The sequence below is a fragment of the Antechinus flavipes genome, chromosome 5 (assembly GCF_016432865.1).
Source record: "Antechinus flavipes isolate AdamAnt ecotype Samford, QLD, Australia chromosome 5, AdamAnt_v2, whole genome shotgun sequence".
NCBI classification, from domain to species: Eukaryota; Metazoa; Chordata; class Mammalia; order Dasyuromorphia; family Dasyuridae; genus Antechinus; species Antechinus flavipes.
In genome coordinates, this window is record NC_067402.1 from 114,381,663 (window position 1) to 114,397,209 (window position 15,547).

Here is a 15,547-nt window from a genome sequence, read left to right on the forward strand (position 1 = left end):
GAAATAGAAAACCTTGGGAGGTACAGGTAACCAGAAGTGAGAACAGGTCAATGGCATCAAGAGTAGTAAATACAGAGAGGTTAAAAGAAGATGAAAAATGAGACAAAGCCATTGGGTGTGTGAGTAAGAAATCATTGGTTGCCAGGAAAAGAATGATCTCAATTTAAAGGAGTTGAGAAATGAGAAAAAATGAAGGCATAAGTATGAACTACTTTTTCTGTTTGTTTTACTGTGAAAGGAAGAAAAGGTTTAGGAAAATCATTTGATCAAATGTAGGTTTTAAAAGATGAGGGAGCATGTTTGTAAGAAATAGTGAAGGACTCAGTGGAAAAAAAAAGAGATTGAAAACTAGAGAGAGTAGGGATGACCAAGGGAGCAAGGTCCTAGAGGAGACAGGCTGGAATAAAGGATCGAAATAAAGAGCATGACATTTGCAAGGAGAGGGACCACATGTTTCTTCCAGAGCAAAGGAAGAGAGCACGGAGAAGGATGCTGAGGATATTATCTAGCTCCAGCTGAAAAACACTGCATTAGCCCAGGCTGCTGAAAGCTTTATGTAAATAGTGTTTCATCTAATTCTATCATCTAATCACCTCAGTACTTCCTCTATCAATGGATGAGTGTCTTTCCAGTGCTTATGAACAATCTTTCCTGGTCATCACTGAGTCAATCTAAAAGACAAAAGCAAAACTTTAAATAATCTCTACAGCCGGCAATTATTTTTTATTGACTTGCTTGTCTCTGTATTTCCTCTAAATAATGCTATTCTTGCTCTTGCCTGGTACAGAATGAAGCACGGCAGGTGCTGTCTTTCCAAAGTCTCTATAAACAGAGCCACTAAATTATGAGCTTCAGAAACCCAGCTGTGCAGAGAAGGAAAGCCTACATCTTGCAAAATCACAAGCAGGTATTTCAGTACCTGGCAGGGGAGTTAAATTATTATTACCCAGAGCTGGTAATCTCACAAATGATAACTACTTGTATCCAAGCAGCACTCCCACCAAGTGGAAACATGTTACCTGTCTCTAAAAACTGCAGAGAGAAAAGAGGGAAAACAAAAAGCAAAGAGCCTCCAGCCCCTTATAGAGTCTCTGATTAGGAAAAGAGAAATATCAGACTTCATCCAACCAAGGTTTCCAATGGCAATTGATTTGAACAGAAATTGCATAGATGGTATGGAATTGTGGTAGCAGCTGGCATCTTAATAAAACAAAAAGCTTATTGGGACCCCTACTTTCTGAGTCTCCACCCATTTATGAACTGGTATACTACACACCAGTGACAAAATTACTTACAATCCTGGTTTCTAATAGAACTTTCTTCCTTTATTTTTTCCTAGTTGGTCTTAGAACTATTGCTTGGAATGAGGACGAAGCTTTCAGTTTAGAATCAGAGATGAAGATGTATATGTGACTGTCTGTATAAAAGAGACTGAAAGCAGTAGACATATTTGGTAAGTGACTGAAAACCTATGTTCACATTCCCTTTCTTTTCAAAGCATCCCATTTTGGGCTTAGCCACCATTTCCTTGAGTGAAAAAGGATCAGTTAACTCCTACAGCTCCACTCATTACTTACTCTAATGTCTACCAACAGAGTTGAAAGGCACCTCAGGTCATCTAATAAATACTTCGGACTCACACCCCCAGTGGTGGCCCAGATTAATACCGAAATCATGAGGTTCTCAGATTCCCAGTTGTTCTGTTAAAATGAGTGTGAATGTAGTTTGTACGGATGCATTTATATACGGGATGTAGCCTTCAGGAGAACCTGAGCTCCTTAAGGGCAGGAGTTGTTTGATGTTTGTATTTTTATCCCCTGAAAGTCCTGCATAGTGGGCACTTAGTGGTTGTTCACTTGCACATTACTCAGTGCAAAACTTTATTAGTGTTGGCAAGATGAATAAGAGGAGGCAGAAGTGGAACAGACAGGATTGGGAAGAAAAATGAATAGACCAGTCAGTCAATAAACTTTTATTGCCTCCTCTGTGGGCATTGTACTAAACATTGTGGATACAAGAAAGGCAAAAATGAGAATCCCTGCCCTCAAAGAGCTCACAATCTAAAGAGACAAGCAGCAAACTAATCTATACAAACAAGCTATATCTAGTATAATAAAGGTCATCTAGTCCAGCTGTGTCAAACTCAAAATAGAAACAGAACCCAGTAAGTCCCATCATGGCTTAGAAAATCACAAATTAACATGTTTGGTTTTTTTTTTTTTTTTTTTTTGTAAACATTTCCCAATTACATTTTAACTAATTGAGTTTGACACCTCTGATCTAGTCCAACCTCTACATTGTACAAATGCGGAAAGTGAGGTCCACAGAGGCGAAAATGGCTTATACAGAATCCCCTGGGCAGTAAGTGGCAGTCAGGAATCAAAACCAGGTCTTCTGAAACCAAATACTGAGCTCTTTCCACTATCTCCATGCTGGCTCATTTCTTTATTCACTCAAATGACTGACAAGTGCCTTGCAGTTTTTATCCTTTTATATGCTCTGGCTAGCACAAAGCACATTTTGCTGATGTTATTAAAGCCTCAGAGGAGTCTCTGCAGGCAGTTGTAGTTATTTCAAATCAGGAAAACAGTCAGGGGGAAGGGAGGAGCACACTAAACAGACAAAATAGTTTTCTTAATTATTTCCCCCTCAAAATGGTGGTGGTGGGCAGGCAGAGATGGACATTACTATAGCACAGCATGCCGCATCTTCATATGGATAATCACCTGCCCCTCTCTCTTCAGGGATGAGGAGATTCACATTTACTGTTATCAGCAGAAAATGAGTGCAAGAGAGAACTAGATTCACCAAGCAAAATTTAATTCTGACATGTAACAAAGAATGATTAGAACCAAACAGTATTCTGAAATCAACCACCCGGTTTGATAACTACTTAGACACATTTTTGCCTTAAGTTCCTTAAAAAAAAAAAAAAAAAAAAAGAAATTTAATGTTTCCCTTGGGTACAAGTGTTAAGTGATAATTCCATTCCTTTATCCTTAACTCCAAGAGCTCTAGTCATTCTCCAGTTCAAGGTGTTTTCATTAAGGTTTAATCTGTTTCAGTGGCTGTTTTGGTTGTATCCCTTCACTGTACATTTCTGTTAATAGTTACAATTCATGGTTATGAAGATATGCTATAAAGGCATCCATCCATCCATCCACTGTTATATCTTCTTTCCTTTCTTTTTCTTGGCAGCCCCCGGCCAGCGGAAACCACGGTATTGTAGGCAGTCAGCAACATTGTGGGCGATGTAATACAGGTTCAGCATGGTAGCTGGGTTAAGGATGTCCACTTCAGGCTTTTTTCCTTTCTTCCCACCCCGGCCCTGTCCCCGGCCTTTTACCTTTTTGCCTTTACCTGGCTTAAAAAAAAAAAAAAAAAAAAAAACATAAAGTGAACAATTATGTTCTGGGGGATAGTTTTTACATCACGGTTGACATTTGTATTGCAATGGCGGGGGGGAGAAAGGAAGTTTTATTGAGGAAGAAACTTGTGGCTTGGGTGAGAATGAGATAAAGAAGGTTGAATTATCAGAGAATTAACTAAGAAAATGAGGGGAAATGGAACAAAGCAAGGCAATGATCTATTTCCACCTTTAATTCTGTCCATCTTTTATTTTAGAGGTTATTTTGTAGGAAAAAAAAGCACTGGGTTTGGAGTCTAAATTGCTTTGAATTCCAGCTGATTAAATTACTTAATAGTTGTATGACTTTAGGCAAAACATTGGAATTTTTCTGGACCTGTTTGCTTAAAAAAAATTAAATGGATAAATCAACAAGTATTATTAAGTATTTACTGTTGTCAAGCACTATTCTAAGTTCTGGAAATCCAAAGATACAAAGTCTATCTTTAAGAAGTTCCCATTCTAATGAGGGGAGACAGGTAAACAGTTACCCATACACACAACACACAAAATATAAAAGGAGATAATGGCAGAAAAGAGTAAAATCCATACTGGGGAGAAGCCCGAAAGGCTTCTTGGAGAAGGTAGGGATTTGAGCTGAGTCTTTAGGTCATAGAGGCAGTGGAGATGAGAGAAAGGCTGAGCTAAGTCTGTAGGGAGAGAATATCCCAGGTAAGAGGAAAGCTAGCAAAAAGGCATAGAGTGTCAAGTTCAAATTGGACCACCAATGAGGCCATTGTGGGTCTGGATGGTGACCTATGTGGACAGGAACAGAGTGTGAGAAGACTGGAAAGATAGGAAGGAGATAGGTGGTGAAGGGCTTTAAAAGGTAAATAAAGAATTTTCTATTTGATCTTGGAGGTAATAAGGAGCCAGTTGGATTTATTGAATAGGGGCGATAAAGTGGTCAGACCTGTACTTTAAGAAAATTACTTTTAGCACTGAGTTTGAATTTTTTTAAATAAATAAGCATTTCCACATATATTTCCTATTATAAAATAGGAGAGGATGAGACATACAATTATGAATCTTTCCAGAGCTTGCTTTTCTTTTTAAGCATGTAAGAAATTCAACATTAACTTTTAATACTGACCTGCTTGTCTTTGATTCTTTCTCGCCATTCTTCTGTTCTCTTCTTTCTTTTTAGTATTCCTATTGCTATCCCTCCTCTTATTTCCACCTTTCCCCCAAAAAAATTGGGAGGAAAAAATTCTGTTAAAACCCTTTTAACAAATATGCATAGTCAAAAAACCAAATTCTCAGATTGTGTACCTTAATTGCATCATCTGAAAAATTTGTCAGTCAAAATGACCTACTTTTAAGATCTTTTCTGGCTCTAAAACATAGGGCCTGGCATACAGTAGATACTTCAGAAATATTTATTGATCGAATCTAATTATATATGTAGATATGCATGTACATAGGCTTTCTGTATCATCGTTCAGTCAAATCCAACTCCATTTGGAGTTTTCTTGGCAAAGGTACTGGAGTGGCTTGCCATTTTCTTCTCCTACTCCTACATTTTACAGATGGGGAAATTGAGGCAAACAGGATTAAGTATTTTGCCCAGGGTCACACAATTAGGCAGTATCTAAGGACTGATTTGAACTCAGGAAGATGAATATTCCTGATTTCACTCTATGCACTATGCACCACATATGTGTCTGTGTATAAGCATGCAAAAATGTGATTCTGGCAACCCCTATGCTATCTTGCATCAAAACTATTTAATTTTCCAAATTGCTCCCTCCAGGACACTGGCGATCCTGCAAAGGTTTTTGGTGACCCTGACCCATCCTTCCATGCTCTTTCCCTAGCTTTGTGAAGTTTTACTTTCTTAGCTACACATTTCTCATGGAATATCATGTCAGTCACTTAAAAGTATAGGAGCGAGAAGAGAGAAGATTTTTTAAAACAACATAAGCAATCTTAAGGAATAACAAAATTTGGACTTCTTTAGTTTTAGTCTAGGATTAGATGGTACAGAAATACAAGAACTTTAAATGCAAACATTCAGATTAATGCACAGATAAATAAGTTACTATTGTAATTAGAGGAGGCAAATTCACTTATCAAGGAATTAAGCCAATCAGCATTTTTTGAGCACCTACTATGTGCCTGGAACTGCCTAAGTACTGGTTATTATAAAAACAAAAGTGATATAGTTTGTGCCTTCAAGGAACCAAAGTTCTTTTGAGAACACAAAGTAAAATTAGTCATGACTTAGGAAACTACAGAAATGCCAGATATTCAGAAAAATGTTTGCTTTCAACCATCTAAAATGAAAGTTAAAAAAAAATGTAAAAGAGGCCTCCCCATGACTTTTTCTTCTGGAATCACAAACCAAGATCACAACAATTTTGTCACTGTTCCTGGATGGAATGTATCAATTTACTGCTTTTTAGCCTCTAACTTTCCAGACCAAGTGTCCCTTCCTGTCCACAACTCCCCTATGTGTTATCTCCACCATTGTATGTTCTTTCATGATGGTGGGATGGTTCAATTCTGAAAAACACAACTGATTATTTTAAATAGGGAGATGAAAGAGAAGGTAAAAGGGATATACCAATGTAAGGAGGTAGAACTTACTACTTCTCATATTCAGGGAATGTGAAAAAGAATTTACAAACATGAAAAGGAGGCATCAGATGAACCTTACTTATGTGAGCCAGGCACATGCACAGTATATAAATTAGCATAAAGTCGCTTCAAATTTAACCAAGAAACAAATGAGGATGGGGGAAGACGCAAGAGGAAGAATAATCAGGAGAAAAATGTTATAAATTCCTTTCTTTTGAAAGTCATTGTGAAATATGACAAAACTCCACAGCAAAGTAAAATAGGGACAAGGAAATCAAATTTAGCTTTTTTGATTTACCAAACAGAATAGTGCAGAGTACCCAAGGGGAAAATATCTTCCAGAAACCAATTACTCAATCCTGTCAAATGTGAACAAAATCCAATTTCTTAATTAAACAAAAAGACATTTCCACTCTTAGTCTGAACATCATAAACAAGATATATTTCAATTATCTTAGTTTCAGGTAATTAAAATTCTTATCCAACCACTGAAATTGATTAGTTCTTTTATTTAAAGATGACTAATTTGGTCATTGATTAAAATGAGACCAATGACTTCAAACCAGGACACTATCATATTATTTAATATCTATATCTATATATTCATTTTATTTGAACACAATTGAGGCCCTAGCATCATGTTCTTCCACACAGCTTTGACCACACATCATTGTCTTGCTCAAAAATTGTGAATGGCTTACTCTTTCCCCTGGATAAAATGCTCCTTTTTTGTTTGACTTTTAAAGCCCTTCAAAGGCTCTCTTTCCAGGCTTCCAGTGCATTACTTTCTGTCAAACACTCCACATTCCGATCAAACTGGTCTACTTATTCCTCAGAAATGACATTCAATCTTCCAACTCCACAACTGTGTAGAGGCTGTCCCCCATGACTGAAATCTTCCCAGCTCTCACTTCACCGACTACCTAGCTTCCCGAAGAAAGCTCAGCTCAATCCCAAACCCAAAAGAAGGCCCTTCTTGATCCCCTCAGTTGCTAGTGTCCTCCCCCAAGAAATGCTTTGTGCATTTTTAATATTTAAAATTTTCTTTATGCTTATTGTTATTCAGTCATCCAATTGTATCTAGTTTTTGGTGACCCACCTGGACTACATCACACCAATACTAGCCACGGGTTTTTTGTCCTGTTTTTGCTGAGGCAATTGGAGTTAAGTGACTTGCCCAGAGTCACACAGCCAGGAGATGTTAAGTGTCATATTTGAGCCCAGGTCCTTCTGACTGGTACTCTATCCAGTGTGCCATCTAGCAAAAACTTGGGGGTTTTTGGGGGCAAAAATACAAAAATATTTTTTCTGTTTTCTTCTCTAGTGGATTAAGGCAAACAGAGGTTAAATGCTCTGTCACAGAACTAGTAAACATCTGATGCCAGATTTGAACCCAAATTTTCTATCCACGAATTGCCGAGCTGCCTCTGTATTTGGATAATTTCCTCTCAATAAGCGGACAAATTAACCTAGCCGAATCATCAAAGAACTCAGAGGGAGAGGCAGCTGACTGGACCTTCTTGTCCCCAACTGCCCCAATGGAGATGTCTAGGACCCGAAACCAGTAACCTTGCGAATAGCACTGCTTTCTGCCCCATGCCCAAAGCCATCGTTCTACGGTGCTCTAGAGCCTAGCAACTACTGTAGCACATGCTACAGCCACAGATACTGAAGACCCAGAAAATAGTTTTTGCCAAAAAAAAAAAAAAATGTCAAATATGTCTCAATATCAGAAACTGGCATGATTACATCAACAGAAATCACTCGAAAGAGCCATTCCCATCTCTTTTGATATCACACCCTAAGGAACATGGGATCTTTCCATTTGATTTGCGATTGAAACTTTCCATATTTGTGGTCTCCTTCAATATAATGGGAGTTGTTGGAGAGCCACAATTGAATTATTTTGCTATATGTACCTCAGAACTTATTACTTTGTATGTCATAAGCTCTAAATAGGGCAGCTAGGGGGTCTAGTGGCTAGAGCACTGAGATCGAAATAAGGTAAATTTGGCTTCATGAGTTCCAATCCAGCCCAATACTCACTGAACAAGTCACTTTACCCTGTCTGCCTCAGTTTCCTCATCTGAAAAATGAGCTGGAGAAAGAAATGGCAAACTAGTCCAGGATCTTTTGTCAAGAGAATTCCAAAATGAAGTCGTAAAGAGTTGGACAGGACTGAATGACAACTACTGTTATATACAATGCAGTTATTTTCAATTTTACCTCCTTATTTACAATGAAACCTCCTTGAGCATAAGGACTCTCTTAGTCTAGCATGTCCAGCACATAAGAAATCCTTAATAAAAGCTTATTGACTGTCTTATGTGAACTTCTTGAGGTCAGGGACTATTTTGCTCTCAAAAGTCTTTGGATCCCCATTGCCTGACATATAGAAGACATTTTAATAAATCCTTGTTGGATTGAATGCTTGTTGAATGTATAACAATAGCAAACTTTATATAGTATTTTTTATAGAAACACTTTGTTTCTATCTCATCTAATATATTAATAGAATCACTTGTGAGATATAACTACATAAAATAGAGGCAGCTAGATGGCACAATGGATAGAGCACCAGCCCTGAAGTTAGGAGGATCTGAGTTCCAATGTGGTCTCAAGATATTTAACACTTCCTAGCTGTGTGACCTGTGCAAGTTACTTAACCCCAATTGCCTCAGCAAAAACAAAAACAAAAAATTACATAAAACAGGTTTCATACTAACAAAGATCTCAAAATTCATAGTTTTCCAACTGGGAAATGGGCAAGGAAATCTTGGTTTGTCAATATCAAGGAATACTACTGCACTGTAAGAAATAATGAACCATGGGAAGAATTATATGAACTGATGCAGGGCAAAGGGAGCACAACCAAAATCATTTATACAAAAAGAATACTGCTAAGTAAGACAAGTTTGATAGACGTAAAAACTCTGATCAATTGATAACAAACTACTATTCCTGGGGACTAATGATAAAACATGTTATCTATGTCCTGGCAGAGAGGTGATGTTGGATTCAAGATGCAGAATGACACATATGTTTTTGGATATGATGATATGGGAATTTGCTTTGCTTGACTATGTATATTTGTGACAAGGATCTTGTTTTTCTTTTTAAAAAAATAAGAATTTTTTGCATAATTGCACATGTATAATCTATATCAGATTGCTTACCACCTTAGGGAAGGAAAAGGGAAAGGAGGAAAGGATAGAATTTGGACTTCAAAACTTTTTAAAATGTTAAAAATTATTTTTACATATAAATGGGGGGAAATAACATTTAAAAAATAGAGGTATAAGTGAAAGAAAAATAAATACTTGTAAATGTTTTCAAAAGACAAAAGTTACATAAAAAGTAGGGGGTTCATTGTACTTTGTTTTAAAAATTTAAAAATGTTTGAAAAATTTTAAAATAAAAATTAAGCTAAACAAAAACAGTATTTTCAATTATATAAAATAAAGTTAGAAATAGTAATTTTTATTACAAAGTAAATATCTTATTAGATCGTAACATTTGAAAAAGGAGTTATGTTACTAGACATAACATGTGGTTAAAAATAAGATTAAAAATGGTTGCTGAAACAGCTCAATTATACTCCCATACAATACAACCCAAGGGCTATCATTCTTTGTGAATAAAATATTTTTTAAAGAAATGTTAAAGAAATGAGAGACCATGTGAGGGTGCTGATTTGATGCAACCATCTGAAGAAAACTAAGGAATAAGAAACAGGAAGGCGTGATGATGGACATAGTTACTACACTGGCCCATCTAATTTTGAAAATTCTGATTATTTTTCCAACTTTTCACTTTTTAGTCTTCACACATAGCATTAAATGTTCAAAATTTGAAATTGTGCTTAAAAAATAAAAGCTCTTTTGAAAAGTACTCTGAAGGAGAGAAACAGGTGGCTGATGTAAGAACATACTACCATCTTAGCCAAGGATAACTCAGAAACAACAGCCCATCCCAAACACTGAGTTGAAGGTTCCTGTCTTTTGCAAACACAAATACTTTTTTCTTTAGAACATCTTTAAGACAGTTATTCTAAAGAAAGATGATTCAAAAGTCTGGGCCCCATCCACTTCCTGTGTCACTACAAAGGAGCTCTGGGGCCCTTTGTCTCCAAAGAACAAAATGCAGATTAAATGCAAAATGAGGATTCTGAAACCAAAGTGACATCCTGATTTGTATCGATTGACTTGTTCAAGGAGCATGGCTTTAATTCACTATGATTTTGTTTCCTCATAGTCAAAAATGGAAAGAGCAATTATTATTCATCACATAAAAGGAGCACAAGGATGGATGATGGCTGAGCACACTTGAGATTCTTGCATGGACTGCTCTGTGAAGATACATGTGTTTAACCTAATCCAGGGACAGGTAGATAGTACAAAGGATAAAGCACCGTCCTGGAGTTTGGATGAACCTGAGTTCAAAGTCAGCCTCAGACACCTATTAGCTGTGTGATTCTGGGCAAGTCACTTAACCTTGACTACTTTAAAAAAAATAACCTAATTCATCACTTCTTTGCAAAAAGATGTTTCAGCACATACAAATATTTATTGATCCTCCTATGTAGGGCACTGAGCTCAACTGATAACATGAGTTGCTAGAGATACCAGTGACTGTCCCGAATAAACTTATATCCTAGTTGTGGAATCAGGATACATACTCACAGAAGGTGTAATAGGATCCTAGGATTCAAATATGATCTAAAGGGATCTTGGAGATCATCTTTCCAACTCCCCAATTTTTATAAATGAGCCTAGGAGAAGCTAATGCATACATACATGCACACACACACACACACGTGTGTTATTAAAGCAATTTAGCATTAACTTCTCTCAAGGCTCATAGGTAAAATCAGGGAATTGGATAGATGGTCTCCAAGATCCCTTCTGAATTCTGTGATCCCATTACACTCCTATAGTCAGCCCTGATAGCTGCAGGACTGGGAGAATCATTATTTGTAGGTACATTCTCCATCCCACATTCACTTTCTCACTTAGTTGGCTGAATTTGTGGTGCTGGGTAATCATGTTCAAGGATCTCACCAAACATTTATCCAAATGATTAACTCATTTGTGATTGCAAAGGGATGAAAACAAAAATGCATGTCTAGTGGTTGGGACATGGCTGGATATGGTTGGGATAGGGATAGAGATGATACTTGTGATTTTATTAACATCAGAAACTCTCTGGATGATGTCCACATGGTCTGTCTTGAACACAGAAGGAAAAAATTCTTCTACTCGATTTCCCTCCCAATTTTTTTTTGTTCAAGCCAGCTGAAAGAGAAAACCACTTACCCAAAAGCTAGACGTCTCCACAGCTACTGCTAATGCAAATTTCCCCATACTGTTCTTAAAGCAGCATAGAAAACTTAATAACTGTGTGACCTTGAACAATTATTCATTTTACTTCTCGGGGCCTCAGATATAAAATGAAGCAGTCATATCAGATGATCTCCAACGTCCCTTCCAGACCATATCTACATCCAAATGATTGAGCTGTAAAAGTAGTATAATCAGACTGAATAGCTGCATGACCCTGAGAATCAGTTTCCCTCCATTGTGACCTGCCCATCCCACACCTGTTGACTTTGGGTAGTCTTGTTCTCAGCTGGTATCTTTTAAGGGGCTCTTTACCTTCAAAGAGGAAGAAAGGGAACATATAATCACAAATGCTGAATTAGAAGGGACCTCAGAACCTAACAGCATAAAACTCTGTCCACAGCATCCAATTTAATTATATAGCTTCCTCTTGAAGATTTCTAGTCACAGAGAACTTAATTTTCAACCTTATGCAATAGCCTACTACTTTTTTGGACAGCTCTCAGAATTAGAAAGCCTTAATGTTGAATAGTCATTTTTCTCTATGGTCTCTAGCTACTGATGGTAGTTCTGTTCCCTAAAGTCATGTTCTATTTTGTCATCAGTTTTTATATTTTTTCCTACATATCTGTTAGCTCAATGACAGGATGTTCCAAATGTCTGAGGGCAGTTTAAAGCTTGGATAGATTAAAATAAAGTAGAAAACTGTATAGTAAAGCTTACAAGCTTAGTAAGCTTTACTAGTTTAGAAAATTGCACTAAGACTTTTAGGACACACTGTATCTTGCCCAAATGTATTGAAAAATAAAAGCTATAAAGACAAAGCTTGATGGCCTGTCATTTCTTGAACAGGCTATTCCATATCCTGACTTTATGCAGACTATCTCCTATACCTAAAATGCTCTGCGCTTTCACCTCTGCTTTATACTTTCTCTTTCTTCAAGATTGAGATCAAATCCTACCTTCTGTTGGAGGACCTTCTCAGTTCCCCAGATGCTAGTTCTTTCCTTCTTAGATGAGCTACCATCTACTGTAGAGATCTCGTGTGTTTACATATTGCCTCCTCCATTAAAATGTAAGCTCCATGAGAGTTAGGACTATTTTTGTTTTTCTTTGCCCGCCCTCCCTCTCCCAGTACTGACTACTTAGTTCTTAGCACAAAGGAAAAGCTTCCTGACTGACTAGGACATTGCCCTCATCTTTCATGATCCTACAAATCAATTCCTTGATGATTATGAATGAATACGTCTTCCACTGATACCAATTTTGGATGCATTTCAGAGCTAATCTAATCTCGTCTAAAACAGAATGCAAACAAGCAAATAAACAAAAATCTGAAGAAAGAATAGTGACATGATTAGGAAACTGGTCGGTTTGAAGCGAAACTTTTGCTCTCGATTTAGAATCTCAATAATTTCATACAAGAGGCTCAGAATTTCTTAACTAAAACTATGAATGATATAATAGAATGACAGATTACGTGGTTTACCAGCAGTCCGATTCCTTAGTATCCTGTCACCTAGGGGGAAACAGAGGCTGAGAGGAAAAGCAGCTTGCCTAGGGTCACACAGCTAAAACAAAAAAATCTCCAAAGTGGGATTCTCAAGCAGACCTCTGGACTCCAAAGCTAGGGCTCTATCCGGTTTGTTACACCGCCCTGTCTAAACTTTAATTAGTAAGTTTATTACCATGACAAAGCCTTGCTTTCCGTTGAGTTGTGGTCACAGGGTCAGTTCACAATCCTGAAATACAGAGATGGTAAAATGTGGTTACAGACCAAGTTTGTGTATGACTGCCTGAATCCCAGTTTCCCCATCACCGAGGGGAGAGGGGGGAAGAATAAAACAAAGCATTCAGTGGTTAGCAAGAAGAGCCAAGCCCTGCTCTCATTTCTAAATCGATGACCCCCAAGCTCTGCCCCCCAGAAGGGACTGGATGCCTCCCCATGGCGATCTAGGACAGCCATGATTCCTTTCTGCTCTTGCTCGCACTTCTAAAGTGGGACACCACCACCTTCTGGCAAACAAAAGAGCAGGAAGAAGCGGGGACCAAGTAGCTTCAACCCTGGGACAAAGGAGAGTGGCGATGAATGAGCACCGCAGGCGAGAGGCGGGAAAAATATCCCCACTCCCCAAAGAGCCTTCTCCAGCCACCGCACGAGTCCGAGCAAAGGCTGGAAGGAGGAGAAACGTCCAGCGCTGCAGCGGAAACCGATCTGCTCCCAACTGCAATTCTCCCCCTGGAGAAGTCGTTCCGGAAAGTCGAGGATCCTTGCAAGGGAGGGTCGACTCACCATCTCAGACTGCTCCCAGTAACTGCAGCTTCTGTCTAAGCCACTAGCGCGCGAGCACACCAACGTCCATTTCGCCACCTTCCTCCCGAGGGGCGGAGCCTGCTCGGTGTTTATTCTGTTACTAAGGACGAAGAGGGGGGTGACGGAGTGGGGGAGGGGAGAGAGGGAGGCGGGCCGAAGAGGCAGGAGAGGAGGCGGAGGCGCGGAAGTAGGGCTCTTCTTCCCTACTCTAGCTATTCTCCCAATCCTCCGGAAGTTCGGTGGCTGCGGATGGAGAACCCTGAACGTCCATCAATTGTGCGGCTGAACAATGGCAAGGGGGTCGCCCCCGACTCTGTACTCCTTACCTCTGCCTCATAGGTCCCGCCTTCCAGAACCCCATTGTCAGAGGGAACGTTCTGAGTCTGCGTCCCTGTCGTATTCCGAGCCCCACCCCTAGTTAGAATGGAAGCGCCTTGTGGGCCGGAAGCACTCCACCAAAAGACACCGACGCTTCCTTCCGAAAGCCTCTCCGCCTGAGGGGAAGCTTTCGGTTTTCTTTCCCGTCACTCTCCTCGTTCGCCACTTCTGAGGCTTCCGAGGGCAATGACCGACGCAGCTCTCCTGCCAGAATGGAGTGAGTTCAAAAGTGGCCGAGAGATTCTCCGCAAATCTGAGCTCAGTAACGGTATCTACCTCAATTAATGAGATTATATTCGCAAGGCGCTCGTAGTGATGTCGAGTGAAGACTGCTGGTGGCTAATATATGCTCCTTCCTTCTGCTTCCAAACTTTAGGTAGAAAGATTCAATTTAAAACACTTGTCTAAAGATTAAGAAGGTAATCTATCATGATAATGAGCTACACTATATGTCTATTTACGTCTTTGAAAAATACAAGTATCTAAATTAACCTTTGAGACATTGGAGAATGGATAATCAGTTGTGCAAGTGACAATTTAAAATTTTTTTTCGATGTTTTGTTTTTATATCCATCCATAATAATAAACATGTAAGTGCTTCTACGTGCCAGATATTGTGTATCCAAATTTCCCACATATCTTCCTCTCTCCATCCCAGAATCATCCTTTATATTTTTCTTTTATTCTGCCTCTCCCACAACCCCAACATTGAGCAAGTTTTTTTTTTTTAATTGCCTAAAATAAAGTCCTTAAAACACAGCTGCATCGTCCTATTAAAAAACATTACCACATTGATCATGTCTCAATGCATTTTAAAGTCATCACCTCTTTGGAAGGAGATAAGTGACTCTTTCATCTAAATTATTTCTAAATAAGACTTCTAAAGTCTTTCAAAGTTGTTTTTCTCTATAATGTTATTGTGTAAATCGTTCTCTTAAGTGTTCACTTTGTTCTGTATCAGTTTTTAGAGATTCCTCTGATTTCCTCAGAAATTGTTCATCAATTAGTAAAGCACACTAATAATCCAATTACATTCATATGCTAAAATGTATCAATTCCTCAATTGAACATTCCCTCAGCTTCCAATTTTTGACTGTCTGCTATGAATAATTTCGTATATTTCAATCCTTTTATTTATTTATTTATTTATATTATAAAATTAGTGTCATAGTTGGGTTACAATTTAGCAACTTCATGGACTTAGTTTTTTTTTTTTTTTTTTTTTTTAACAATTTATTTATTTATTTATTTTTATATTTTAATATCTTTTTATTGATAGAACGCATGCCAGGGTAATTTTTTACAGCATTATCCCTTGCATTCATTTCTGTTCCGATTTTTCCCCTCCCTCCCTCCACCCCTTCCCCCAGATGGCAAGCAGTCCTTTACATGTTGAATAGGTTAAAGTATATCCTGGATACAATATATTTGTGCAGAACCGGACAGTTCTCTTGTTGCACAGGGAGAATTGAATTCAGAAGTTACAAATGACCCGGGAAGAAAAACAAAAATGCAAGCAGTTTATATTCA

The 15,547-nt window shown here is 38.3% G+C and overlaps 1 protein-coding gene across 5 annotated transcripts; it reads right to left on the reverse strand.

Annotated features, from left to right (window-relative positions):
- Nucleotides 1-1,956: 1,956 nt before the first annotated feature.
- Nucleotides 1,957-14,786, reverse strand: SMKR1 (small lysine rich protein 1). 5 transcript variants are annotated; one of them, XM_052000980.1, is made up of 5 exons: nt 13,619-14,786; nt 13,014-13,067; nt 11,302-11,502; nt 4,500-4,586; nt 1,957-3,364 (listed from the first exon to the last, which is right to left on the reverse strand). In XM_052000980.1, exons 3-5 carry the CDS (start codon nt 11,347-11,349, stop codon nt 3,167-3,169), a joined length of 333 nt encoding a protein of 110 aa, XP_051856940.1. In that variant the 5' UTR covers nt 11,350-11,502; nt 13,014-13,067; nt 13,619-14,786; the 3' UTR covers nt 1,957-3,166. The 5 variants fall into 5 exon arrangements, with proteins under 5 accessions (XP_051856940.1, XP_051856944.1, XP_051856941.1 ...); XM_052000984.1 differs by having other exon boundaries at nt 1,957-3,360; nt 13,619-14,781; XM_052000981.1 differs by lacking the exon at nt 11,302-11,502 and having other exon boundaries at nt 13,619-14,782.
- Nucleotides 14,787-15,547: the final 761 nt, after the last annotated feature.